This window comes from Macaca nemestrina, chromosome 18 (genome assembly GCF_043159975.1).
Source record: "Macaca nemestrina isolate mMacNem1 chromosome 18, mMacNem.hap1, whole genome shotgun sequence".
Classification (NCBI taxonomy): Eukaryota; Metazoa; Chordata; class Mammalia; order Primates; family Cercopithecidae; genus Macaca; species Macaca nemestrina.
The window spans coordinates 49,016,181-49,042,144 of record NC_092142.1 but is presented as its reverse complement, the minus strand read 5'-3'; the positions used below and the strand labels follow the sequence as shown (position 1 = coordinate 49,042,144).

Below are 25,964 nucleotides of genomic sequence, written 5' to 3'. Positions count from 1 at the left end.
GAACCAGTTTGTCAATGAAGGGTGATTTATGAAGGAACTTATATGCAGAAGTTTAGTCTTGAGCATCAGCAAGACAGGTAGATCTCAGCATGATTCCTCCCCAGACCCAAGGCTCACCTACCAAAGGGAAAGGGGCTGTATGCTCTATAGAGACAATTTAAGGCAACTGATATAGTTTAGATTTTTGTCCCCTTCAAATCTCATGTTGCAATATGATTCCCAGTGTTGGAGGTGGGGCCTGGTGGGAGGTGATTGGACCCTGGGGGCAGATCTCTTATGAATAGTTCAGCACTATCCCCTTGGTGATAAGTGAGTTCTCACATGACTGCATGCGAGATCTTGTTGTTTGTAAGTGTATGGCACCCACCCCTTCCCTGTCTCTCCTGCTCCCACTTTCTTTATATGACATGCCTGCTTCCCCTTCAGCTTCACCAGAAGCAGATTCTAGAGCCATGCTTGTACAGCCTGCAGCCTGCGATGGGAGAATCGCAGTCTCGGCTCACTGCAAGCTCCGCCTCCCAGGTTCAAGAAATTCTCCTGCCTCGGCTTCCCGAATAGCTGGGATTACAAGCACCTGCCACCACGTCTGGTTAATTTTTTATTTTTATTTTTTGTATTTTTTAGTAGAGATGGGGTTTCACCATGTTGGCCAGGCTGGTCTTAAGCTCCTGACCTCAGGTGATCCGCCAGCCTTGGCCTCCCACGGTGCTGGGATTGTAGGCATGAGCCACGGCGCCCAGCCCAAACCTCTTTTCTTTAAGAATTACTTAGCCTCAGGTATGTTTTATAGTAATGCAGGGATGGCCTAACACAGCAGCCCTCCAGAACAGGCAAGAATGCTATGTGCGTCATAGCCTGTGATTTGTGTGGTAATATCAAGGTTGCCTTGACCTAAAGGCAGGATTTATAGTGTGTACATGTTCTTACACCAAGGACAGTAAATAAAGTAGGAATCAGAAGGCATTCACAAGACTGGGGTTAGTAAGAAGTCAGTATGGCAGATCAGCATTCAAGATGGAGTCACTTTTGTCTCTGCAACATCACAGTATTTAAGTTTCAGAAGAATATCAAAGAGAAGAGTAAACATCACTCATTCCCATCCTTTTCTGGGAAAGAGTGTGCATTTTCGGTGGTACACGGGATAGATGTATCATATTAAGCAGAATTATGACCTTGTTATTGGTATTATTTGGAGACTAAGTATGGTTTCAGGAGATGAGGATGAGTGTCAAGTTGACAAGGGGTAGACTTGTAATGGTTATTTTTATGTGTCGACTTGATTGGGACATAGGGTGCCTAGGTAAAACATTATTTCTGGGTGTGTCTGTGAGAGTGATTCTGAATGAGACTGGCATTTGAATCAGGGCTGAGTAAAGCAGATGACCTCCCCAGTGTGGGGGTCCTCATCCAGTCCTGTCATCCAGTCCACTGAAGGCCTGAATAGAACAACAGAAGCAGGGGAGGGAGAGTTTGCTCTGTCTGCCTGATTGGTTGAGCGGAGACATCAGTCTTCTGTCCTCTCCCGGGACTTACACCATCAGATCTCCAGTTCTCAGAGTTACACCACCAGCCTTCCCAGGTCTTCAGTTTGCGAAGGAGAGTGTGGGATTTCTCAGCCTCCAAAATCGCATGAGTTAATTCCTTAAAATACATCATAGATGATAATACAGTGATAGAGATAGAGGTGGACAGACAGATAGACTGATCAATCATATTGGTCTATTTTTCTGGAGAACCCTGACTAATGCAGTGTGTGTTTTAAGAGTTCTATTGGTGGGGGGTGGCAATGGGGAGATGTTGGTCAAAGGGTATGAAGTTTCAATTATACAGAAGAATAAGTTTTCAAGACCTATAAGATAACTGATTTTATTTTATTTTTAAATTTTATTTTATTGAGACAGTGTCTTGCTCTATCACCCAGGCTGGTGTGCACTGGGATGGTCTCAGCTCCTGCAGCCTCGATCTTCTGGGCTTAAGTGATCCTCCTACCTCAGACTCCCAAGTAGCTGGGACGACAGCTGCATGGCACCACACCTGGCTAATTTTTGTACTTTTCGTAGACACAGGGTCTCACTATGTTGCCCAGGCTGGTCTCAAACTCCTGGCTCAAGTGATCCTCCTGCCTTGGCCTCCCAAACTGTTGGGATTACAAGCGTAAGCCACTGCACCTGACCAACAGAGCTGATCTTAAATGTTCACACCACAAAAAAATAGTTATGTGGAGTGATGGGTATGCTTGATTTAATTATTCCATAATGTGTACATATATCAAAACATCACATTGCATCCCACAGAGATATATTATAGTTATTATTTGTCAATTAATTAATTTATTTATTTTTGAGACAGGGTTTCACTCCCCTCATCCAGGCTGGAGTACAATGGTGCGATTTTGGCTCACTGCAACCTCTGCCTCCGAGGCTCAAGCGATCCTCCCACCTCAGTCTCCCGAGTAGCTGGGACTATAGGGGCACACCACCACGCCCTGCTAATTTTTGTATTTTTGGTGCAGACAGGGTTTCACCATGTTAGTCAGGCTGGTCTCGAACTCCTGAGCTCAAGTGATCAGCCCACCTTGGCCTCCCAAAGTGCTGGAGTTACAGGCATGAGTCACTGCACCTGGCTGATTAAATATTTTTTAAAAGAGCTTTATTTTAATTTACATACTGTACAATTTGCCCATCCTAAGTGTACAATTCAATGATTTTTAGTGAATGTACAGAGCTGTGCAATCATCACCGCATTCCAATTTTAAAATACCTCTGTCCCCAGAAAGATCTTTAAGGTTCCTTTGCAGTCACTCCTTTTCCCACTTGAGCCCTAGGCAGCCACTAATCTACTTTCTATCTTGAGAGCTTTGCCTTTTCTGGATAATCTCTGTTTTGAGTGGTGTTTCTATAGAACTTGACCATGGCGGGCACTAAGGCCCCCAAAAAGAATTGGTAGCTCAGCCTGATGAGAGTGGAAAAAACCCACTCCCAGAATGAGTTCATTTTCTCAAATTTTCGGACCGGTCTGTAACAAATTCCTCAGATTCAGGTTTTCACAAGGTCATGTAGGCAGCTCCTCCCACCATCTTTCCTGTTACAAGAGGAAGTAGTGCCCTTGGCCAGAGGCATGCAAAGCAAGTGTTGGTCTCTGGGCAGCCACTCTAGTGGAGAGAAAGCCCAGAAACTCAACCAAGATGCAACACCCTAGCAGTGCTGTGCATTTTACCTCTTTTTTTTTTTTTTTGAGACAGAGTCTTACTCTGTCGCTCAGTCTGGAGTGCAGTGGCATGATCTCGGCCTGCTGCAACCTCTGCCTCCTGGGTTCAAGCGATTCTCCTGCCTCGGCCTCCCATATAGCTGGGATTACAGATGCCCTTAACCACACCCGGCTAAGTTTTTTTTTTTTTTTTTTTTTTTTTTTTTTTGAGACAGAGTCTCGCTCTGTCGCCCAGGCTGGAGTGCAGTGGCCGGATCTCAGCTCACTGCAAGCTCCGCCTCCCGGGTTTAGGCCATTCTCCTGCCTCAGCCTCCTGAGTAGCTGGGACTACAGGCGACCGCCACCTGCCCGGCTAGTTTTTTGTATTTTTTAGTAGAGACGGGGTTTCACCGTGTCAGCCAGGATGGTCTCAATCTCCTGACCTCGTGATCTGCCTGTCTCGGCCTCCCAAAAGTGCTGGGATTACAGGCTTGAGCCACCGCGCCCGGCCAATATTTTGTATTTTTAGTAAAGACGGAGTTTCACCATGTTGGCCAGGCTGATCTCGAACTCCTGGCCTCAGGTGATCCACCCACCTCAGCCTCCCACAGTGCTAGAATTACAAGTGTAAGCCACCATGCCTGGCCCCATTTTACCCTTTCTTTTTAACTCATTCCTGCCACGTAGTCTGTGGATAAAGGAGAAGGCTTCAGACAAGGTGGTCTTGCCTTAGAAGGTGCTTACTGACAATTGCTACCTCACCTGTTATTAAACAATCCAACCAGGCAAATTCCGTTTTGAAAGATAAAGGCTCTTTTTTTTTTTTTTTTTTTTTTTTTTTTTTAAGACAAAGTCTCGCTCAGTTGCCAGGCTGGAGTGCAGTGGCACCATCTCAGCTCACTACAACCTCTGGCTTCCTGGTTCAAGTGATTCGCCTGCCTCAGCCTCTCCAGTAGCTGGGATTACAAGCACATGCCACCACGCCCAGCTAATTTTTGTATTTTTAGTAGAGATGGGGTTTCGCCATGTTAGCCAGGATGGTCTCGATCTCCTGACCTCATGATCTGCCCACCTCGGTCTCTCAAAGTGCTGGGATTACAGGCGTGAGCCACCACGTCTGGCGGACAAAGGCTCTTTTGTCAGAATAGCATGAAAAAAAGAAAAGAAATAAAAACACAAAGGCTCTTACTAAACGTCAACACTTCACTCCAGAATGTTCTCTTAGCAGTGCCTACATAGCTTGAAACACAGTCCAGGCCTTCTTGAAAAAGAGTTACTTGGTCACAAAAGAAGTTTCCAAGGCTCTTTTCTAGAACTCAGTTTTACGATTGTTCTTGTTTTGTTTTGAGAGTCACCTTCTGCTTTGTGCCTAGGAGACAAGTATGACCTTCCTGTTTCTCCTACATTAAAAAACCCCAGACCTTCCCTGTTGGTCTGGAATCATCCACACCAACGCTTGGAACCCCCTCTGCCTGCAATCCCAACATTTTGGGAGGCCAAGGCCGAGGAGTCTCTTGAGCCCAGGAAATTGAGGCTGCAGTGAGCTGTATTCACACCACTGCACTGCAGCGTGGGTGACAGAGCAAGACCCCGTCTCAAAAAAAAAAAAAAAAAAAAAAAAAAAGAAAGAAAAGAAAAAAGAAAAAAAGAAAAGAAACAATGACAATGCCACTTTGTTTACAGCACATGATAAAATCAAACTCTAAGCAGGATGGTAGCCATGGAAGTCAGAATCCGCTAAGGAGTCTAAGTAACAACTTGCCTGCCAGAAAAAATACAAACAGAAACAAGAAACAAATGAAACTCCAGATTTTTTTTTTTTTTCTGCTCAAACCCACTTCTCTCACTGTCTTCTGCATCTCAATAAATGATGACCCCATCCTTCAAGTGACTCAGGCCAAAATCCTTGGCATCACCTTTAACATTTTCTTCACTCCTACCACACATCCAAACCACCATTGATGCTGCAGGCTCTTCCTTCAGATGGCAGCTGCCCACTTTCCAGGAAATGCACCACTTCGGTCCAAACCACTAGTGTTTCTTGCTGAAATGATTAAGACTGGTTTCTTTCCTTCTAGCCATGCCTCTCTTCCATCTGTTCTTATCCCAGGATCAAAGTGATTCTTTGCAATGGAAAGCCAGTGTTTCTACTCTGCCCTATGTTTCCTAATGGCTTTGTATCACACTCAGATCCTTAACACGGCTGCGAGGCCCTGTCTGGTCCAACCCCATCTCCTCTCTAGCTTTGCATCCTGCTACTGGATCACTATGCTGCGGCCACATGGGTCTCTGCATTGCTGCAGAACCCTCCAGCGTGCTCACTCGGCAGGGCCTGTGCATGTGCTCATTGGAGGCTGGTGCCTCTTCTCCCAGTAATCTCTGTGCCTTCCTCATTTCCTTCAGGTCTCTGCTCAAATGTTGCTGTCCCAAAGGCCTTCCCTGACTGCTCTCTTCTATAATAACACTCCTTTACATCTGCTCCATTTACCCAAATTTATTGTTTGGCTTTAGCACTTATTTTTAGCACCCAACCTGCACTTATTTTCCTATTCATTGGTGGTCTGCTTCCCTTACCAGAACGTAAGCTCCACGGGAACAGGAGCTTTGTTTGCAAGGCAGACAGACTCTAACATAGTCTCCTCTCCCATGATCCCCACTTCCTGCTGCTCAAGTCTTTATGTAATTTCCTCTCCTTCAGTGTGGGTGGGACCTGTGATTTGCATCTAACCAATAGCATGTGACAAAGTGATAGGATATTTTTCCCATGATTGTGTTGCTTTATAAGACTCAATCTTGGCCAGGCACAGTGGCTCCCGCCTGCAATCCCAGCCCTTTGGGATGCTGAGGTGGGAGGGTTGCTTGAGGCCTGGAGTACAAGACCAGCCTGGGCAACACAGTGACACCCTGTTTCTGTAAAAAGTTTATTAAAGATTAGCTGGGCAGGCCAGGTGCAGTGGCTCACGCCTGTAATCCCAGCACTTTGGGAGGCCGAGGTGGGCAGATCACAAGGTCAGGAGCTCGAGACCAGCCTGGCCAATGTGATGAAACCCCGTCTCTACTAAAAATACAAAAATTAGCCAGGCATGGTGGTGGGTGTCTGTAATCCCAGCTACTCAGGAGGCTGAGGCAAGAGAATCACTTGAAACTAGAAGGCAGTGGTTGCAGTGAGCTGAGATCGCACCACTGCACTTCAGCCTGGGCAACAAGAGTGAAACTGTTTAAAAAAAAAAAAAAATTAGCTAGGCATGGTGGTGCATGCCTTTAGTCCCAGGTACTCAGGAGGCTGAGGCAGGAAGATTGTTTGAGCCCAAAAATTCGAGGTTACAGAGAGTGATACAAAAATAATTCCATCTTTTTTTTTTTTTTTTTTTTTAGTCTTGCTGTGTCACCCAGGCTGTAGTGTGCACTCACTGCAACCTCCGCCTCCAGGGCTTAAGCGATTCTCCTGCCTCAGCCTCTTGAGTAGCTGGGATTATAGGCGCCCAGCACCATACCTGGCTAATTTTTCCACTTTTAGTAGAGATGGGGTTTCGGCATGTTGGCTAGGCTGGTCTTGAACTCCTGACCTCAGGTGATTCACCCGCCTCAGCCCCTCAAGGTGCTGGGATTACAGGCATGAGCCACTGCACCTGGCCAATAAGACTTCCATCTTGCTAGCAGATATGCTGTCTCCTGCTGGCCTGACCTGAAGCAAGCTGCTGCTTGTCAACTGCACAGGGGCAGCCTCCAGGAACTGAGGACCTCTGGACAACAGCTGGTAAAAATCCAAAGCTCTCCATCCTATTCCTACCAGAAAATGAAGTCCACTAACCACTGGAGTGGGCTCAGAAGCAAGTTCTTCTCCAGTTGAGTCTCCAGATGAGAACATAGCACTGTTGATAGCTTGATTGCAGCCTGGCAAGAACCTGAAGCAGATAACTCAGGGAAACAGTGCATGGACTCTAGACCCACAAAAACTGAGAGAGAGTAACTGTGTGGTTTTTAAACTGCTACATTTGCAACAGTTTGTTACACAGCAATAGAAAACTAATATAGATCGGTTTTTTTATTGCTCTATCCAGAGTACATACGACAGGATTCAAGCGTTCATTAGGTACTTAATAAATATTTGTTGAATGAGTATATTGTTACAGAAAAGCAAAATAGCAAACAAAGTGCACAAATGTTATAATATGTTACCAGTCATAAGAGTGCCCTGTCTATCTGCATACACATAGTCTATCTCTAGAAGGCTATACAAGGAAGTAACAGAAGACTGGGGAAGGAAAATTAGAGAATAAGAAATCCATGAAGAATTGAGACTTTCACTTTATACTCTTCTGAACTTTTATTTATTTATTTATTTATTTATTTATTTATTTATTTATTTGAGACAGGGTCTCACTCTGTCACCCAGGTTGGATCTGCAACGGTATGATCATGGCTCGCAGCAGTCTCCAACTCCTGGACTCAGGCAATCCTCCCACCTCAGCCTCCTGAGTAACTGGGACTATAGGCATGCACCACCACATCCAGCTACTTTTTTTTTTTAGGGACGAGGTCTTGTTCTGTTGCCCAGGCTGGTCTCAAACTCCTAGGCAAGGAGGTAAAAATAAGGGAAAAGCCTGGCCCCCTTGTTTTGCATTTTACCTTGGAAAAGGCCCATGTGGCTTGGCTTTGCACACGTCTGGGAAAATAATTCATAAAACAGAGGAAAATTTTTAAAAGAGGAAAATAAGAATGTATCCTTCTGTTGCTTTTGTTGTTGTTGTTTGTTTGTTTTGGGTTTTTTTTTTGTTTTTTTTTTTTTTGAGAGGGAGTCTCACTCTGTCACCCAGGCTGGAGTACAGTGGCACAACCTCAACTCGCTGCAACTTCTGTCTCCTGGGTTCAAACTATCCTCCCGTCTGAGCCTCCTAAGTAGCTGGGACTACAGGTGCATGCCACCATGCCCAGCTAATTTTTTTGTATTTTCAGTAGAGATGAGGTTTCACCATGTTGGCCAGGCTGGTCTTGAGCTCCTGAATTCAAAAGACCCACCTGCCTCAGTCTCCCAAAGTGCTGGGACTATAGGCAGGAGACACGGCGCCTGGCCCTTTTCTGCTTCTTTGTGATGTAGTCAAAACATAATGTGCTATTGACTCTAAAATTCCTTGTTTTTGGGGGAGACCAAGGCAGGACAGACTCCGCAGGCACTGGGATTACAGGTGTGAGCCACTGCACGTGGCCTGAATTTCGTTTTTACTCTATAAATGTATCACTTACACATCCACCCCCAAAACCAAAAAGCTCCTATGACTTCCAATTTCAAGTAAAATCCCTTCTTCAGCACTTACTCCTTTACTTGGCGCTCTGCCTTCCCCATCCAGGAAACACCCTCGTCTGTTGCACCTGCCCCGTAATCCCCTTCCAGGATGTTTTGTGGTGAGCGCCTTCAACAAAAGAATAGCTACAGAATTAAATGTGTTTGGAACCACATGCACATCGTGCTTTGACTACCTCACACAGGAGCAGAAAGGCAAATTCTGTTTCCAGAAATGTGCAAAGTCAAGCCGTGAGGACCTTCTCCGAGGTAAAATGCAAAATGAAAGGGCCACGCTTTTCCCTTATTGTAATTGTGTAACCAGCCTAACAGACATTTAATCTGAGAAAAAAATTGAATAATAATATGGAGTTACCCTGGAGTTTGGGGATAGTCTAAGAGTAAGCTTTGAAAAATGTGACCAAAATGATTATAATCAGGGTTGGGGGAGCAATTTCTGTATTTATTTGGCTGACATGAAAAAAAAAAAAAACCCAGCTGAAAATCTGCAGGCTGACAAATGGACAGAACCCATTACAGAGCAAGACAAACTGAGTCAGAAAGGACAGGCTAGAGCTCTGGGAGGCCACACACCTTGTGCCAGAAATCGAAGTTGCCAAGCTTATCACTTACAAACCTTGTCATATCATGTTAGTGGAACGGTTTCAAATGGATAACCCCTGATCTGTTTTGAAACTAGCCAATATAGCTGGGTACGATGACTCACCCCTGTAACCCCAGCACTTTCGGAGGCCAAGGCGGGTGGATCACTTGAGGTCAGGAGAACGAGACCCGCCTGGACAACATGGTGAAACCCCGTCTCTACTAAAAATACAAAAGTTAGCCAGGTATGGTGGTGGGCACCTATAATCTCAGCTACTTGGGGGGCTGAGGCTGGAGAATTGCTTGAACCTGGGAGGAGGAAGTTGCAGTGAGCCAAGATCGTGTTATTGCATTCCAGCCTGGGCGACAGAGCAAGACTCCATCTCAAAAAATAAATAAATAAATAAATAAATAAATAAAAAGAAAAAAGAAAGAAACTAGCCAATATAACCAACTTAAAATATGATGAAAGTCATTTCTCTTAGGGCTATAGAGAATATATGAGACACAGTGAGTGGACTGTTCTTGTGATCACATCTTATTTATCTTCGGTAATTAGCAAGGGACTATGACCACAGCAATACAAGATTATTAACCTTGTTCAAAGTTCTAAAACTGGACCTGAAAAACACAACCATAATTAATGTTGAATGATTAATCAACATCTATGTGTTGATGGCTAAAAAACCTTGAGTTATAAGATATTATCTCTGTCTAGCTTTTTAAATCTTAGTTTTGTGTGTATGTGCGTGTCTGTAAGACATTACAATTTTGCCTAGCACAGTGGTGAGTCCCTGTAGTTCCAGCCACTCAGGAGGCTGAGGCGAGAGGGTTGCTTGAGTCCAGGAGTTCAAGACCACCCTGGGCAACATAGTGAAACTCCATCTCAAAAAACAAAGCAGCTATAAAATATTGCAGTTTCTCACAGGTGACACTACAGCCACGTCTGCTTGATTATTCAATCTGTTCAAGCTGGACAAGTTGTCAACGTGGCTACAAGTTCATGGCTTGGGATCCTATGAAGATCAAAAGTCATGCTCAGGCCAGGCATGGTGGCTCACACCTGGTAATCCCAGAGCTTTGGGAGGTCAAGCTGGAAGGATCACCTGAGGCCAGGAGTTAGAGGCTGCAGTGAGCTATTATTGCACCACTGCATTCCAGTCTGGGTGACATACATAAATAAATAAGGCGGTGCACAGCCTCTGGGCCACAATAACATCCTTTTCAAGAAATATCTGGGTACTTGACTAAATAGTTGTCTTTGCCATTCATTCATTCATCCATTCATTCATTCTACCAATATTTAACACTGGGGTGCAAGGAGGCGTAAGTAAGGACTGTTACTCACAGTCCAGTGGTCCATGGGTTTGTGGGTGCGTCTTCCAGCCAATGTGTCATTGTAGCCAAATCTTTTCTCAATTGGTTGGAGTGCGAGCTCCTGGAGAAGAAACACAGAGGATGGGTAACTCAAGTGGGGAAATTGGTGTTCCTGGAGCAGAGCATCCTGGTGCCATATCCTCAGATTCCCAAGTGAAGAGAAGGAGGAAAGAACGATCAGGAAGAATCTATCTCAACATATTTCTTTCTTCTCTCTCTCTCTCTCTCTCTCTTCTTTCTTTTTGAGATGGGTCTCTCTCTGTCACCCAGGTTGGAGTGCAGTGGTGCAATTTTGGCTCACTGCAGCCTCTGCCTCCTGGGCTCAAGCAATTCTTCCTCCTCAGGCTCCCAGGCAGCTGAGACTACAGGCACATGCCACCACATTTGGTTAATTTTTTTGGTTATTTTTTTGTTTCACCATGTTGCCCTGGTGGGTCTTGTACTCCTGGGCTCAGGTGGTCCACCTACCTTGGCCTCCCAAATTGGTGGGGTTACAGATGTGAGCCACCACACCCAGCCCCTATCACGACACATTTCAAAGAGCAAAAATCACATATCCCTCCCATCACTACTTTTATTTTTATTTATTTATTTATTTTTATTTTTTTTATTTTTGAGAGACAGGGTTTCGCTCTGTCACCCAGACTAGAGTGCAGTACCATGATCTCAGCTCACTGCAGCCTTGACCTCTCAGGTTCAAGCGATTCTCTCACCTCATTCTCCAAGTAGCTGAGACTACAGGTACATGCCACCATGCCCGACTAATTTTCTTGATTTTGTTATAGAGACGAGGTCTCACTATGTTGCCCAGGCTGGTCTCAAAGTCCTGACCTCAAGCAGTTGTCCCACCTCAGCTTCCCAATGTGCTGGGATTACAGGCACGGGCTACAGCACCTGGCCCCTTCACTATTTCTTTTCTTTTTCTTTCTTTTTTTTTTTGAGACGGAGTCTCACTCTGTCACCCAGGCTAGAGTGCAATGGTGCATCTCGGCTCATTGCAACTTCCGCCTCCTGGGTTCAAGCAATTCTCCTTCCTTGGCCTCCCAAAGTGCTGGGATTACAGGCATGAGCCACTGCACCCGGCCCTCCTTCTAGCTATTTGAAACTGTAGAATATATTATTGTTAACTGTAGTCATCCTATACAGGTGTAGAACACGAAAACTTATTCCTCTTATCTGGCTGAAATTTTGTATCCTTGACAAATGTCTCCCTATCCCTCCATTCTCCCTACCCTCCCTAGCCCTAGTATCCTCTATTTTACTTTTTACTTTTATGAGATCAACTTTTTTTAGCTTCCACATATGAATATGAACATGCAGGCCGGGTGCAGTGGCTCACACCTATAACCCCAGCAATTTGGGAGGCCAAGGCGGGTGGGTCATTTGAGGTCAGAAGTTTGAGACCAGCCTGACCAACATGGTGAAACCCTGTCTGTACTAAAAATACAAAAAAAAAAAAAAAAAATTAGCCGGGTGTGGTGGCACGCACCTGTAGTCCCAGCTACTTGAGAGGCTGAGACATGGGATTCGCTTGAATCTGACAGGTAGAGGTTGCAGTGAGCCGAGATTGCACCACTGCACTCCAGTCTGGGCAGCAAAGTGAGACTCTGTCTCAAAAAAAAAAAAAAAAAAAAGAATGTGAACATGCAGTGTTTATTTAACTTTCTGTTCCCTGCTTATTTCACTTAAAATAATGTCCTCCAGTTTGATCCCTGTTGCCACAAATGACAACGTGGCTGAATAGTATTCTGTTGTGTAAATATACCACATTCTTTTTATCCATTCATCTATTTTTTCCAGATGACTGGAAAAAAGTTGATATCATATCTTGGTTGACTCTATATCCTGACTATTGAGAATAGTGCTGCTTGGCCGGGCGCGGTGGCTCAAGCCTGTAATCCCAGCACTTTGGGAGGCCGAGGCGGGCGGATCACAAGGTCAGGAGATCGAGACCACAGTGAAACCCCGTCTCTACTAAAAATACAAAAAATTAGCCGGGCACGGTGGCGGGCGCCTGTAGTCCTAGCTACTCAGGAGGCTGAGGCAGGAGAATGGCGTGAACCCAGGAGGCGGAGCTTGCAGTGAGCCGAGATCGCGCCACTGCACTCCAGCCTGGGCAACAGCGTGAGACTCCGTCTCAAAAAAAAAAAAAAAAAAAAAAAAGAGAATAGTGCTGCAATAAACAAGGGGGTGAGATGTCTTTTTTTTTTTTGCTTTTTTTTTTTTGAGATGGAGTTTCACTCGTTTCCCAGGCTGGAGTGCAATGGCGCGATCTCGGCTCACTGCAACCTCTGCTTCCTGGCTTCAAGGGATTCTCCTGCCTCAGCCTCCTGAGTAGCTGAGAATACAGGTGCACACCACCACGCCCGGCTAATTTTTGTATTTTTAGTAGAGATGAGATTTCACCACGTTGGCCAGGCCGACCTCAAACTCCTGACCTCAGGTGATCCACTGGCCTCGGCCTCCCAAAGTGGTGGGATTACAGGCATGAGCCACAGCACCCGGCCGAGATGTCTTTTTGGTATATTGATTTCCTTTCCTTTTAATAAATATCCAGTAGTGGGATGGCTGGATCATATGGTAGTTGTAGTTTTCATTGTTTCAGGAACCTCCCAACTGTTCTCCTTAGTGGCAGTACTGGTTTACATTCCTACTAACACTGCATGAGTTCGCTTTTCTCCAGATCCTCACCAGCATTTATTTATTTATTTATTTATTTATTTAGTCTTTTTGGTAATAGCCATCCTAGCTGGGGTGAGATGATGCCTCATTATGGTTTTGATTTGCATTTCCCTGACAATTAATGATTTTGTTCATTTTTCCCCTATATTTATTGGCCATTTGAATGTCTTCTTTTGAGATCATTTGTCCTTTTTTTTTCTTTTGAGATGGAGTTTTGCTCTTGTCACCTGAGCTAGAGTGCAATGGTGTGATCTCAGCTCACTGCAACCTCTACCTCCCAGGGTCAAGCAATTCCTCTGCCTCAGCCTCCCAAGTAGCTGGGACTACAGGTGCCCACCACCACGCCAGGCTTTTTAGTAGAGATGGGGTTTCACCATGTTGGACAGGCTGGTCTCAAACTCTCGACCTCAGGTGATCTGCCTGCCTTAGCCTCCCAAAGTGCTGGGATTACAGGTGTGAGCCTGTAAGCACCTGGCCCTTGTTTGTCCATTTTTTAGATCGGATTTTTTTTTTTTTTTTTTTTTTTTTTGCTGTTGAGATGTTTGGGTTTCTTGTATATTCTAGATATTCAGTCTCCTGTATATTCTAGATATTCAGTCTCCTGAATATATATATATACACACACACACACATATACATATACACATATATATATATATATATTTTAGGCAGAGTCTAGATTTTTCTTTCTTTAGACAGAGTCTAGTTTTTTTTAGTTTTTAAAGATGGAGTCTTGCTCTGTTGTTGTTGCCCAGGCTAGAGTGCAGTGATGTGATCTTGGCTCACTGTAACCTCCGCCTCCTGGATTCAAGCAATTCTCATGCCTCAGCCTCCTAAGTAGCTGCGACTGCAGGTACATGCCATCATACCCTGCTAATTTTTTTTTTTTTTTTTTGAGATGAAGTCTCACTCCATTACCCAGGCTGGAGAGCAGTGGGGGGATCTCAGCTGACTGCAACCTCCACCTCCCAGGTTCAAGCAATTCTCCTGCCTCAGCCTCCCCAGAAGTTGGGATTACAGGTGCGTACTCCATACCTGGCTAATTTTTGTATTTTTAGTAGAGATGGGGTTTCACCCTGTTGGCCAGGCTGGTCTCGAACTCCTCACCTCAGGTGATCTGCCCGTGTCAGCCTCCCAAAGTGTTGGGATTACAGGCATGAGCCACCACACCTGGCCAGGAGAATTATCTTCTATCCTAAGGCAAGAAATCTAATATAATTGCCCTATACATTGACAAGCACTACTCAAGTGTGACTAATGAATAGAACTCTTAAATACCCAGAATGTAAATTTATGAACTTGCATATCTTAGACAAACACAGAGAGACATTTCCCCCACTTCAAACAACAACTTAAATATAACCTAAAAGCTGGGCATCGTGGCTTACGCCTGTAATTTCGGCACTTTGGGAGGCTGAAGTGGGCGGATCATTTCAGACTAGGAGTTGTAGACCAGCGGGTGCCTGTAATCCCAGCTACTTGGGAGGCTGAAGCAGAAGAATCGCTTGAACCAGGGAGGCTAAGGTTTCAGTGAGCTGAGTTCGTGCCATTGCATTCCAGCCTGGGCAACAAGAGCGAGACTCATCTCAAACAAACAAACAAACAAAAAAAAGAATTCTCTTTTAATATTGTTTTAACTGTTTATAATGCATGGGTATTACCTGTTTTATTAAACACAGTTTTAAGAAAATACAAAGGAACTATACCTTCTTTCAATACAGCAATGGAAAATGTCATCTGAAATTTTCAGAACTTATTTTACCTTATTATTTAAGGTGAAAGTGACAGATCAAAAGTGAACATTTCCATATATTTCATATAGCGTTAAGGCTTTTTTGGTAGTTTATGAGAATATTTTGTCAAATTGTGAAATGCATTAAATTTATGTGCAAATTTTCATGAAAATAGTTGTGCAATATGCAGTTGTCTATTTCATTGGACGGTGTAACGTTTTAAAGATTCGAATGGGCTGGGCGCGGTGGCTCAAGCCTATAATCCCAGCACTTTGGGAGGCCGAGGTGGGCGGATCACGAAGTCAGGAGATCGAGACCAACCTGGCCAACACGGTGAAACCCCATCTCTACTAAAAATACAAAAAAAAAAGAAATTAGCCGGGCGTGGTGGCGGGCGCCTGTAGTCCCAGCTACTCCGGAGGCTAAGGCGGGAAAATGGCGTGAACCTGGGAAGCGGAGCTTGCAGTGAGCCAAGATCGCGCCACTGCACTCCAGCATGGGTGACAGAGCGAGACTCCGTCTCAAAAAAAAAAAAAAAAAAGATTCTAAACTTAATTTCCATTTTTGTACATTCATCTTTGAAAGAAAAAAGGAGACTAGACATGGTGGCTCATGGCTGTAATCCCAGCACTTTAGGAGGCTGAGGCAGGTGGATTGCTTGAGCCCAGGAAATCGAGACCAGTCTGGACAACAAAGGGAGATCCTGTCTCTATACCTTTTTTATTTAAAATTCTTTTTAAAAAGGAAAAAAATATGAAGGTGATTATTTGAAACAGCTTTGTGAAAATCATTTCAGCTCCATGTTCTGTACCTGTTCTGTTATATGTAATTTAAAATCTGATGGGCCTAAAAGCAAATCCATTATTCCTTTATTTATCTGTGTATTTTCACTGCAGCCTTGGACTCCCAGGCTTATGCAATCCTCCTATCTTGGCCTCCTGAGCAACTGGAATCACAGGTGCAAGCCACCACGCCTGGCCATTATTCCTTTAATGCAAGAACATTCATTCAAAAATATCTTCATTTCAGGCCAGGTGTGGTGGCTTATGCCTGTACTCCCAGCACTTTGGGAGGCCAAGGTGGGCAGATCACCTGAGGTCAGGAGTTTGAGACCAGCCTGGCCAACATGGAGAAACCCTATCTCTACTAAAAATATAAAAATTATCCAGGTGTGGTAGTGGGCGCCTGTAATCCCAGCTACTTGGGAGGTTGAGGCATGAGAATCACTTGAACCTGGGAAGCAGAGGTTGCAGTGAGCTGAGATTTTCCCGTTGTACACCAGCCTGGGCAACAAGAGTGAAATTCCATCTTAAAACAAAACAGAAAAACGTCATTTCTTATTATTTTACTTGAATAATTATCTTTGTTAAATAAACTTGCGATATTTGTCCCCACAAATGAGAGTAGAAAAGTGTTTTTCCTGGTTTTGCTCTTTTTTTTTTTTTTTTTTTTTTTTTCTTGAGAGGAGGTCTCACTATGTTGCCCAGGCTGGTGTCAAACTCCTGAGCTCAAGGAACCTGTCTACCTCAGCCTCCCAAAGTGCTGGGATTAGAGGCGTGACCACTGCATCTGGTCCTGGTTTTACTCTTACTAAATGGAAGTAATTGAAGATAGTAGATTCTTTATTCAAAAAGAATGTGTTATTTTCATGGGCAAGCATACATTGCTGAAAATGTAACAATTTTAGGGCAATTGTGTTCTCACAATTAGGACTCCTATATAAGAGTAGGAGGGATAAAAATACATTTAAGCAAAACTCTTGAAACCACTTGTTTATAATTTCTCACTCTGCATAGAAAAAAATGACTCAAGTTAATTCTGTTCACTAAAAGAAGAAAATGCTCAATTAAGTGGACCAAAATAGTCCCAATTAAAGATATACATTTCTCTGATGAGCAAAAATTGAGAATCTTCCACAATATGAAGACATAACTTTTTTTGTTCTTAGATAAATTAATACGTACTTTTAACTCACAGAAGGGACAAGATAAAAAGAGCATTAGGCCAGGCGCAGTGGCTCACGCCTGTAATCCCAGCACTTTGGGAGGCTGAGGCGGGTGGATCACTTGAGGTCAGGAGTTCGAGACCAGCCTGGTCAACATGGTGAAACCCCATCTCTACTAAAAAATACAAAAATTAGCTGGGTGCGGTGGTGTGTGCCTGTAATCCCAGCTGCTCTGGAGGCTGAGGCAGGAGAATCACTTGGACCCCAGAGGCGGAGGATGTAGTGAGCTGATATCATGCCACAGCACTCCAACCTGGGTGACAGAGTGAGACTCTATCTCAAAAAAAAAAAAAAAAAAAAAAAAAAAGAAAGATAAAAAGAGCATTAAAACTAAGACCTTGTTAGACACAGTGGCTCATGCCTGTACTCCCAGCACTTGGGAGGTGGAGTGGGAGGATCACTTGAGCCCCAGAATTTGAGACCAGCCTGGGCAACATAGTAAGACCCTGTCTCTACAAAAATAAAAAAAATGAGCTGGGTATGGTGTCACGTGCCTGTGGTCCCAGCTACTTGGGAGGCTGATGTCAGAGGATTGCCTGAGTCCAGAAGGTCGAGGCTGCAGTGGTCCATGTTCATGCCACTGCACTCTAGCCTGGACAACAGAACAAGACCGTGTAAGATTTTGAAGCTCTTGATTGTGTGTGTGTGTGTGTGTGTGTGTGTGTGTGTGTGTGTGTGTGTAAACCAACAGAAGCAGTAGGCAGTCTTTGAGGTTTGGGAGAAAAGAACCCAAAAACTTCCTTAAAAAGGAAATAAAGATTTTGTAGGAAAATGCTTTCTCACCTCAAACTACAGGAGTGTTCTACCCAACTTAGGCCTTTTTCCCATCTCAATAGACCACTATTCAGTCGATTCCCCAAGTGGGAAACCCAAGCATCAGCTTAGCATTTTCCGTTGCTCCATCCTCCAAATCCTCTGCATCACCAGTTCATCCATTTATGCAGGAGGAGGACATTAGCAATTGTGACTCTTCATTCAGCTGCGGCTGTCTGTTTTCTCCTTCATACATTTCTCTGAAGACTGCTTTGATTTCACCAGCTCCATCTCCTCCCCTCTCACACTCCCCCAACTCCCTCCAACCTGACGTCTGACCTGGTCACCATGGAAATATCCCCTGCTAAGCTCCCCAGTGATATCATGCCTCGAAACCAACAGATATCCCTCATCCCTCCTCGCATCTCTCAACTGCATCCATGCTCATGGCCCCTTCTTCCTTCTGAAGCCGCTCCCTTCTTTTTCTTTTTTTTTTTTTTTTTGAGACGGAGTCTGGCTGTGTCTCCCAGGCTGGAGTGCAGTGGCGTGATCTCGGCTCACTGCAAGCTCCGCCTCCCGGGTTCACGCCATTCTCCCGCCTCAGCCTCCCAAGTAGCTGAGACTACAGGCGCCCGCCACCACGCCCGGCTAGTTTTTTGTATTTTTAGTAGAGACGGGGTTTCACCATGTTAGCCAGGATAGTCTTGATCTCCTGACCTCGTGATCCACCCGCCTCGGCCTCCCAAAGTGCTGGGATTACAGGCTTGAGCCACCGCGCCCGGCCCCGCTCCCTTCTTTTTAAATTTTTTTTTCTTGGGATAGGGTCTCACTCTCTTGCCCAGGCTGGAATGCAATGGCACAATCTCAGCTCATTGCAATCTCTGCCTCCCATGTTCAAGCAATTTTCGTGCCTCAGCCTCCCAAGTAGCTGGGACTGCAGATGTGTGCCACTACACCAGGCTAATTTTTTGTATTTTTGGTAAAGACGGGATTTCACCATGTTGGCCAGACTGGTCTTGAACTTCTAGCCTCAAGTGATCCACTGCCATGGCCTCCCAAAGTGCTGGAATTACAGGCCTGAGCCACTGCACCTGGCCACTCTGTTACTTCTTGACTGCACTCTTCTGTTTTTTTTTTTTTTTTTCTTTTTTTTCTTTTAGAATGTATAAAATGAGGCCAGGAGCCGTGGCTCACATCTGTAATCCCAGCACTTTGGGAGGCAGAGGCAGGAGGACCACTTGAGGTCGGGAGCTCAAGACCAGCCTGGCAAACATGGTGAAACCCCATCTCTACTAAAAATATAAAAATTAGCCAGGCATGGTGTCATGTGCCTATAGTCCCAGCTACTTTGGAGGCTGAGGCAGGAGAATCGCTTGAACCTGGGAGGCAGAGGTGGCAGTGAGCCGAGATCGTGCCATTGCACTCCAGCCTCGGGGACAAGAGAGAAACTCTGTATCAATCAACCAATTGATCAATCATTCAATCAATCAAATGTATAAAATGTAGAGGCGGGGTCTTGCTTTGTTGCCCAGGCTGGTCTCAAACTCCTGGCTTCAAGTGGTCCTCCTACCTAGGCCTCCCAAAGTGCTAGGGCTACTGGTGTGAGTCACTGTGCTCAGCCTTCTGGTTTCTTCTACGTCTCAGAAGACTCCTTCTGGCCGGGCGCGGTGGCTCAAGCCTGTAATCCCAGCACTTTGGGAGGCCAAGACGGGCAGATCACGAGGTCAGGAGATCAAGACCATCCTGGCTAACATGGTGAAACCCCGTCTCTACTAAAAAATACAAAAAACTAGCCAGGCGAGGTGGCGGGCGCCTGTAGTCCCAGCTACTCGGGAGGCTGAGGCAGGAGAATGGCGTGAACCTGGGAGGCGGAGCTTGCAGTGAGCTGAGATCCAGCCACTGCACTCCAGCCTGGGCAACAGAGCGAGACTCCGCCTCAAAAAAAAAAAAAAAAGAAGAAGACTCCTTCTGTGTTTCTTTTCAGGTTCATTCTCCAACCAGGCCAGCACTTACTAGATTTCTTCACAACTTTGTCTCAATCCTCCTTATTTTCTCTTTCTAGCTCTTTCTAGACCAGTAGTTCTCAAAGTGTGTTCCACGGATCGTTTTCGGGGGGGTTCATGAGGTCAATACTATTTTCACAATACTAAATGTGACTTGCCTTTTTTTGCTATAGTGGCACATTGGGGCTGTGGACACTAAAGTGATGGGATGAAACTGCTGGTGTCTAGTATGAATCAGGGCATGGGCACCAAACTGTACTAATTATCACTGCATTCTCCCCAGTCACGCACTTATAGGAAAAAGCAAGCAAGCTGCACCCAAGACTGTACTTGATGAATTAATAAAAAAAAAAATTCATAGTTATTAAATTTTGACCCCAGTATGTATTTTTTCATATAGATATCCGTTATTCTAGCACCATTTATTGAAGACTATTGTTTCTCCATCAAGTTAACTGGGCACCTTAGTGGAAAATCAATTGATCATATAATTATGGGCCTATTTCTGGACTCAATTTTGTTCCATTGATCTGTATGTCTTTACTTATGCTAAAACCATACTGATTTGATTGCTTTAGCTTTATACACAGTAAGTTTAAAATCAGGTCGCATGATGCATATGCACAGCCAAACACACCCAGGCCGGCTCCCATTTTTTTTTTTTTTAAGACGGAGTCTCGCTCTATTGCCCAGGCTGGAGTGCAGTGGCGCGATCTCTGCTCACTGCAAGCTCCACCCCTCGGGATTCATGCCATTCTCCTGCCTCATCCTCCAGAGTAGCTGGGACTACAGGCGCCCGCCACCACTCCCAGCTAATTTTTTTGTTTTTAGTAAAGATGGGGTTTCACAGTGTTTGCCAGGATGGTCTCGATCTCCTGACCTCGTGATCCGCCTGCCTCGGCCTCCCAAAGTGCTGGGATTACAGGCATGAGCCACCGTGCCCGCCCCCACCCCCTTTTTTTTTTTGAGACAGAGTCTCGCTCTTGCCGCCCAGACTGGAGTGCAGTGGAGCGATCTGAATTCACTGTAACCTCTGCCTCCTGGGTTCAAGCAATTGTCCTGCTTCAGCCTCTGAGCAGCTGGGACTACAGGCGCATGCCACCACGCCTGGCTAATTTTTGTATTTTTAGTAGAGACAGGATTTTGCCGTGTTGGCCAGGCTGGTCTTGAACTCCTGGGCTCTAGTGATCTGCCTATCTTGGCCTTCTAAAGTGCTGAGATTACAAGTGTGAGCTACCGCACCTGCCCCCCTCCCCCCTTTTTTTAAAGAAAGGTTTTGCACTGTTGCTCAGGATGGAATCATGATTCATTACAGCCTCAATCTCCTAGGCTCAAGCCATCCTCCTGCCTCAGCCTCCAAAGTAGCTGAGACTACAGGTGTGCACCACCACACGGCTAAATTTTTTTGTTTTTAGCAGAGACAAAGTTTCCTTATGTTGCCCAGGTTGTCCTCAAACTCCAGAGCTCAAGTGATTCACCTGTCTTGGCTTCCCAAAGTGCTGGGAGTACAGGTGTGAGCCACTATGCCTGAACAGTTGAACAGTGTATCTATATATATATATTTTTTGAACAGAGCTCACTCTGTTGTCCAGGCTAAAGTGCAATGGTGCAATCTTGGCTCATTGCAACCTTCGCCTCCTGGGTTCAAGTGATTCTCATGCCTCAGTCTCCTGAGTAGCTGGGATTACAGACATGGGCCACCACACCTGGTTAATTTTTTTCTTTTTTTTTTTTTAGGTGGAGTCTTGCTGTGTTGCCCAGGCTGGAGTGCAGTGGTGCAATCTCGGCTCACTGCAACCTCCGCCTCCCAGGTTCAAGTGATTCTCCTGCCTCAGCCTCCCACATAGCTGGGATTACAGGTGCATGCTACCACACCCAGCTAGTTTTTGTATTTTTGTAGAGATGGGGTTTCTCTATGTTGGCCAGGCTGGTCTCAAGTTCCTCACCATACGTGATCTGCCCACCTCGACCTCCCAAAATGCTGGGCCCCCAGTGTGTATTTCTAACGGGCTATTCTGGGTGATTTTCAAATAAGTGTATTTTAAAGCAGACTTTTTCCCCCTATGGTCATACAGAAAAAGCTCTCCATTATACTGTGCCATGAATAATACTTGCATGCTCTATTGAGCTATTGTGTAAATAGTTAAAACTGTATGCTGTATTTATGAGTTGTTTTCCCTTCCTCTGTGTTGTTAAAGTAAAGCTGAATGGGAGAAATCCAGACCCAATTATCCATGCTTCAGAATCTAAGAGATTTTTAGGATGGCATATCTTCAGTGTCATCTCATCTTCTACTGTGTTTTAAGGATGATTCTGCATTCAGCAGCCACTTTAGAGCTTGCTTAGTAAAACAGAAAATCACACACAAAATGACGAGAAAATCACCCGCATTTATTTACTCAACAAATATTTATCAAGAGTTGACTATATACTAGGTCCTGTGCTAAATATCCTGCAGATTGTTTATAGGTCAGAAACTGTGGGGAAGAACAAACAGAATAAGAAACTTTCTTCTCCTTGAAAATAAGTATATTTTATAAATAATTGAGGCAGAGAAAATGCTAATACTTCCTTTTTGGGAAGAATCGTTCTCCAGGGAGACATGCTTGGGCCAATCATTTAGCTGAAATGATCACTAAACATACAAACATACCTTAAAATTCATGAGCAAGGACCATAATAAAGTGAGGTGTTGTATATGGTACACGATTTCCATTTTCCCACCATATACATCACTAAAAGTGCAAACATACCTTAAAATTCATGCGCAAGGACCATAATAAAGTGAGGTGTTGTATATGGTATACGATTTCCGTTTTCCCACCATATATACAATTTGGGTCATTTTACTTGGTGCCATGGGCTAGGAACTCTTAGGGCTGGGAAACAATCTTGGTTTCCCAACCATCTATATCATATAGGTAAAAACTGCAAAACATATCACAGTGCAGATGAAATCTAACACTACTAGCTCATTTTATGCTGCTACGGAAGCAGTGAATTAAAATTAAGTCCTATACTGGGGATTGGGCCTTTTATCAGGGCAACTGAGATCAACTGTAAAGAAATTTTCAAATTTCCCTTCTTATCAGGCAAACGGATGGACAATGAAGCCAGTTCAGAGGCCCAGCCAAGACAATGATGCACAGGGAAGCTCCCTCGAGCTCTAGCTGTCACCTAGTACTTCGAAGACACTGAGAGGTAAATACTGCAAAGTCGTGCTGTCATTTTTTTAATGTCTCACATATATTCCAAGCAATATCCATTAGCAAACAAACATCCAGGAATAGTGTCATCTCATCTTCTACTAATAACCCTTTATTTAGTATCTTAAAAAAGATTTTGTAAGACACAAAACTTTCCATCAAAAAGTTGTTTATTTAAAAATACCTTCTCCCAATTCTGATTCCATATCAAATTAAATCAAGAAGTGATATTACACCAATAAATCATCAAAGTCATGAGTAGGGAGGATGGCAATGACCCCATTAGCTCATTAGTATAATCTAGTAAGTGAAATACAAATTCAACTCATTCACTTCTTCACAAAAGGCAGACATAAGCGGTATACTTCATATAAAAAAACTAGTTTATAAAGCTTGTCTTCATATTTCAGTTTAAGGTTCAGCTGATATAAAATGCCTTAAAAGACCATCCAAGCAATGCTTTGGATTTTCTTGTTTTGCAAAATTCAAGGAAAACATGATTGTTTGAAGTTTCTTCACTGCTGGTGAATTAGTTAAGAGCTACCTGAGATTCCTTTGCACTTCCACTCTTCCACTCTTTGAATTTCCAGTGATTAAAATATGCCAGAGACATAATTTAGAGAGCGCTAGAAACAGCACACAGATCTCAATGCTTAAAAAAGTTTCTGGCCAGGCACAGTGGCTCATGCCTATAATCCCAGCACTTTGGGAGGCCAAGGCGGGCAGATCACTTGAGGTCAGGAATTCAAGACCAGCCTGGCCAACATGGTGAAACCCCATCTCTACTTAAAAACAACAACAACAAAAAAACCCAGGTGTGGTGGTGGGTGCCTGTTACCCCAGCTACTCGGGAGGCTGAGGCAGGAGAATCACTTGAACCTGGAATGGCAGAGGTTTCAGTAAGCCAAGATCGCGGCACTGTAATACAGCCTGGCAGCAGAGTGAGACTCCATCTCAAAACAAACCAACAGCAACAAAAAGAAAAAACCAACAACAACAAAAAAACCAACAGAGTTTCTGACAGGTTTTGCAAGTTTTTTTTTTTTTTCTTTCTTTTTTTTTTTTTTGGAGACAGAGTCTCCCTCTGTCGCCCAGGCTGGGGTGCAGTAGTGTGATTTCAGCTCACTGCAACCTCCGCCTCCCAGGTTCAACCGATTCTCCTCCCTCAGCCTCCCGAGTAGCTGGGATTACAGGCATTTGCCACCATGCTCATGCATGGAGCTTCACCATGTTGGCCAGGCTGGTCTTGAATTCCTGACCTCAAGTGATCCACCCACCCGGGCCTCCCAAAGTGCTGGGATTACAGGCGTGAGCCACCACGCCCGGCCAGGTTTTGAAGTTTTTACAGAATGTACAGAATGTAAGCATTAACAGATGACTTTCAGAAACATATACATTCAAAGAAAACCTTTTAGTATTCTAAGCATTGAATACTTTGGGGGAAGAACTGTTTCTTTTTGGGATTAAGAAGTCAGTCTTTTCTCAACAGTTTCTTGATAAGCAATAAATCTTCTCAAATTCATTTTCACATTGTCAAGAACACACAGCTGATCTGTGCTATAGTTACCTCTCCCTTCTTTACGTATCTGCAAAAAAACCAAAACAACAACAACAACAACAAAAAACAGATCATATGTGACTTGGTAGATACTATTAATTCATTTATATGAAGTATTTAATCTAGGGTGTATTTAACCATTTGCTGACCGAGACAGCTGCAAGAATTTGGCAAAAACGTTTTTACTTCCAAGGTAAATGGAACTCGGTAAGTAAAGAATAAACTGAGAATGTGCATGTTAAAAATGATAGTTACAAAGGTGACTGAATGGCAGGTGTTGAGTTATATAAACTATAGAAAGGAATTATGTAAACTATGAATTGGGAAAATAACCCCTAACCTCTGAAAGGTCTGCTGTTCAGACTGATTTTCCTAATTAGTATGCATTGCTATGGTAATAATATTTAATTATTTTTCTTCTCTCAAAGGTATAAAGCCTTAATTAAATTCCTTTGTTAGGCTGGGTGCAGACTCATGCCCGTAATCCCAGCAGTTTGGGAGGTCAAGGCGGGTGGATTGCTTGAGTCCAAGAGTTCGAGACCAGCCTGGGCAACACATGAGTCCCCATCTTAAAAAAAAGAAAAAATTCCTTTGTTAGCCAGAGGTTAGTCTGTAGTGTTGTGGTTTTTTTTTGTTTTGGGAACAGGGTCTCTCTCTGTCACCCAGGCCAGAGAGCCATGGTGCAGTCATGGGTCACTGCAGCCTCAACCTCCTGAACGCAAGTGATCCTCCTGCCTCAGCCACCACAGTAGCTAGGACTACAAGCGGCGCACTACCATGCTGGAGTAATTTTTTAAAGTTTTTAGTAGAGGTGGGGTCTCACTATGTTGCCCAGGCTGGTCTTGAACTCCTGGGCTCAAGCGATCCTACCACCTTGGCCTTTAATAGTGCTGGGATTACTGGTGTGAGCCACCATGCCCAGCACTGGTTTTGTTTGTTTTTAGTAGAGATGGGTCTTGCTTTGTCACCTAGGCTGGAGTACAGTGCTGCAATCTCAGCTCACTGCAGCCTCCAACTCCTAGGCTCAAGCGATCCTTCTGCTCAGCCTCCTGAGTAGCTGGGACGACAGGCATAAGTCACCACTTAATGGCTAACTTTAAAAATTTTTTTGTAGAGACAAGTTCTTGCTATGTTTCCCAGGCTGGTCTTGAAATTCTGGACTCAAGTGATCCTCCTGTCTGGGGCTCCCAAAGTGCTGGGATTACAGGTGTGAGCCACTGCACCTGGCCTGTGGTTTTTTATAACAATTGTATGGAATCTGAGTTTGATCTCACCTCTAGTCTAGAGCAGTGGCTCTCAGGTTTCAGTGTGCAACAGCATCACCTGGAAGGCTTGTTAAAAAACAGACTGGTAGACCCATCCATAGAGTCTGTGACTCAGTAGGTCTGGAGTTGGGGCCAAGGACCTGCATTTTGAACAAGTTACCAGACAGGGCTGATGCTGCTGATACAAGGAGGGCACTTTTGAGAAACACTGCTCAAGAGAAGTTCTTGATTGTACATAAATGCATTTTGTAGCTAAATATACACTGAACAGCCTTTAATACAAATTGTGGCTTCATTTCACAAAAAAAAAGT

At 44.4% G+C, this 25,964-nt stretch overlaps 1 protein-coding gene across 7 annotated transcripts in view; it reads right to left on the bottom strand.

Annotated features, from left to right (window-relative positions):
* The window catches only part of LOC105492249 (HEAT repeat containing 3), an 88,109-nt gene that overhangs the window by 18,228 nt on the left and 43,917 nt on the right, over positions 1-25,964 (bottom strand). For 5 of the 7 annotated variants that reach the window (XM_024796178.2, XM_071084508.1, XM_071084509.1 and 2 more), the window contains one exon: positions 10,419-10,508. In XM_024796178.2, the coding sequence (XP_024651946.2) occupies positions 10,419-10,508 (90 nt within the window). The other 2 variants (XM_011759282.2, XM_024796182.2) reach the window with 2 other exon arrangements.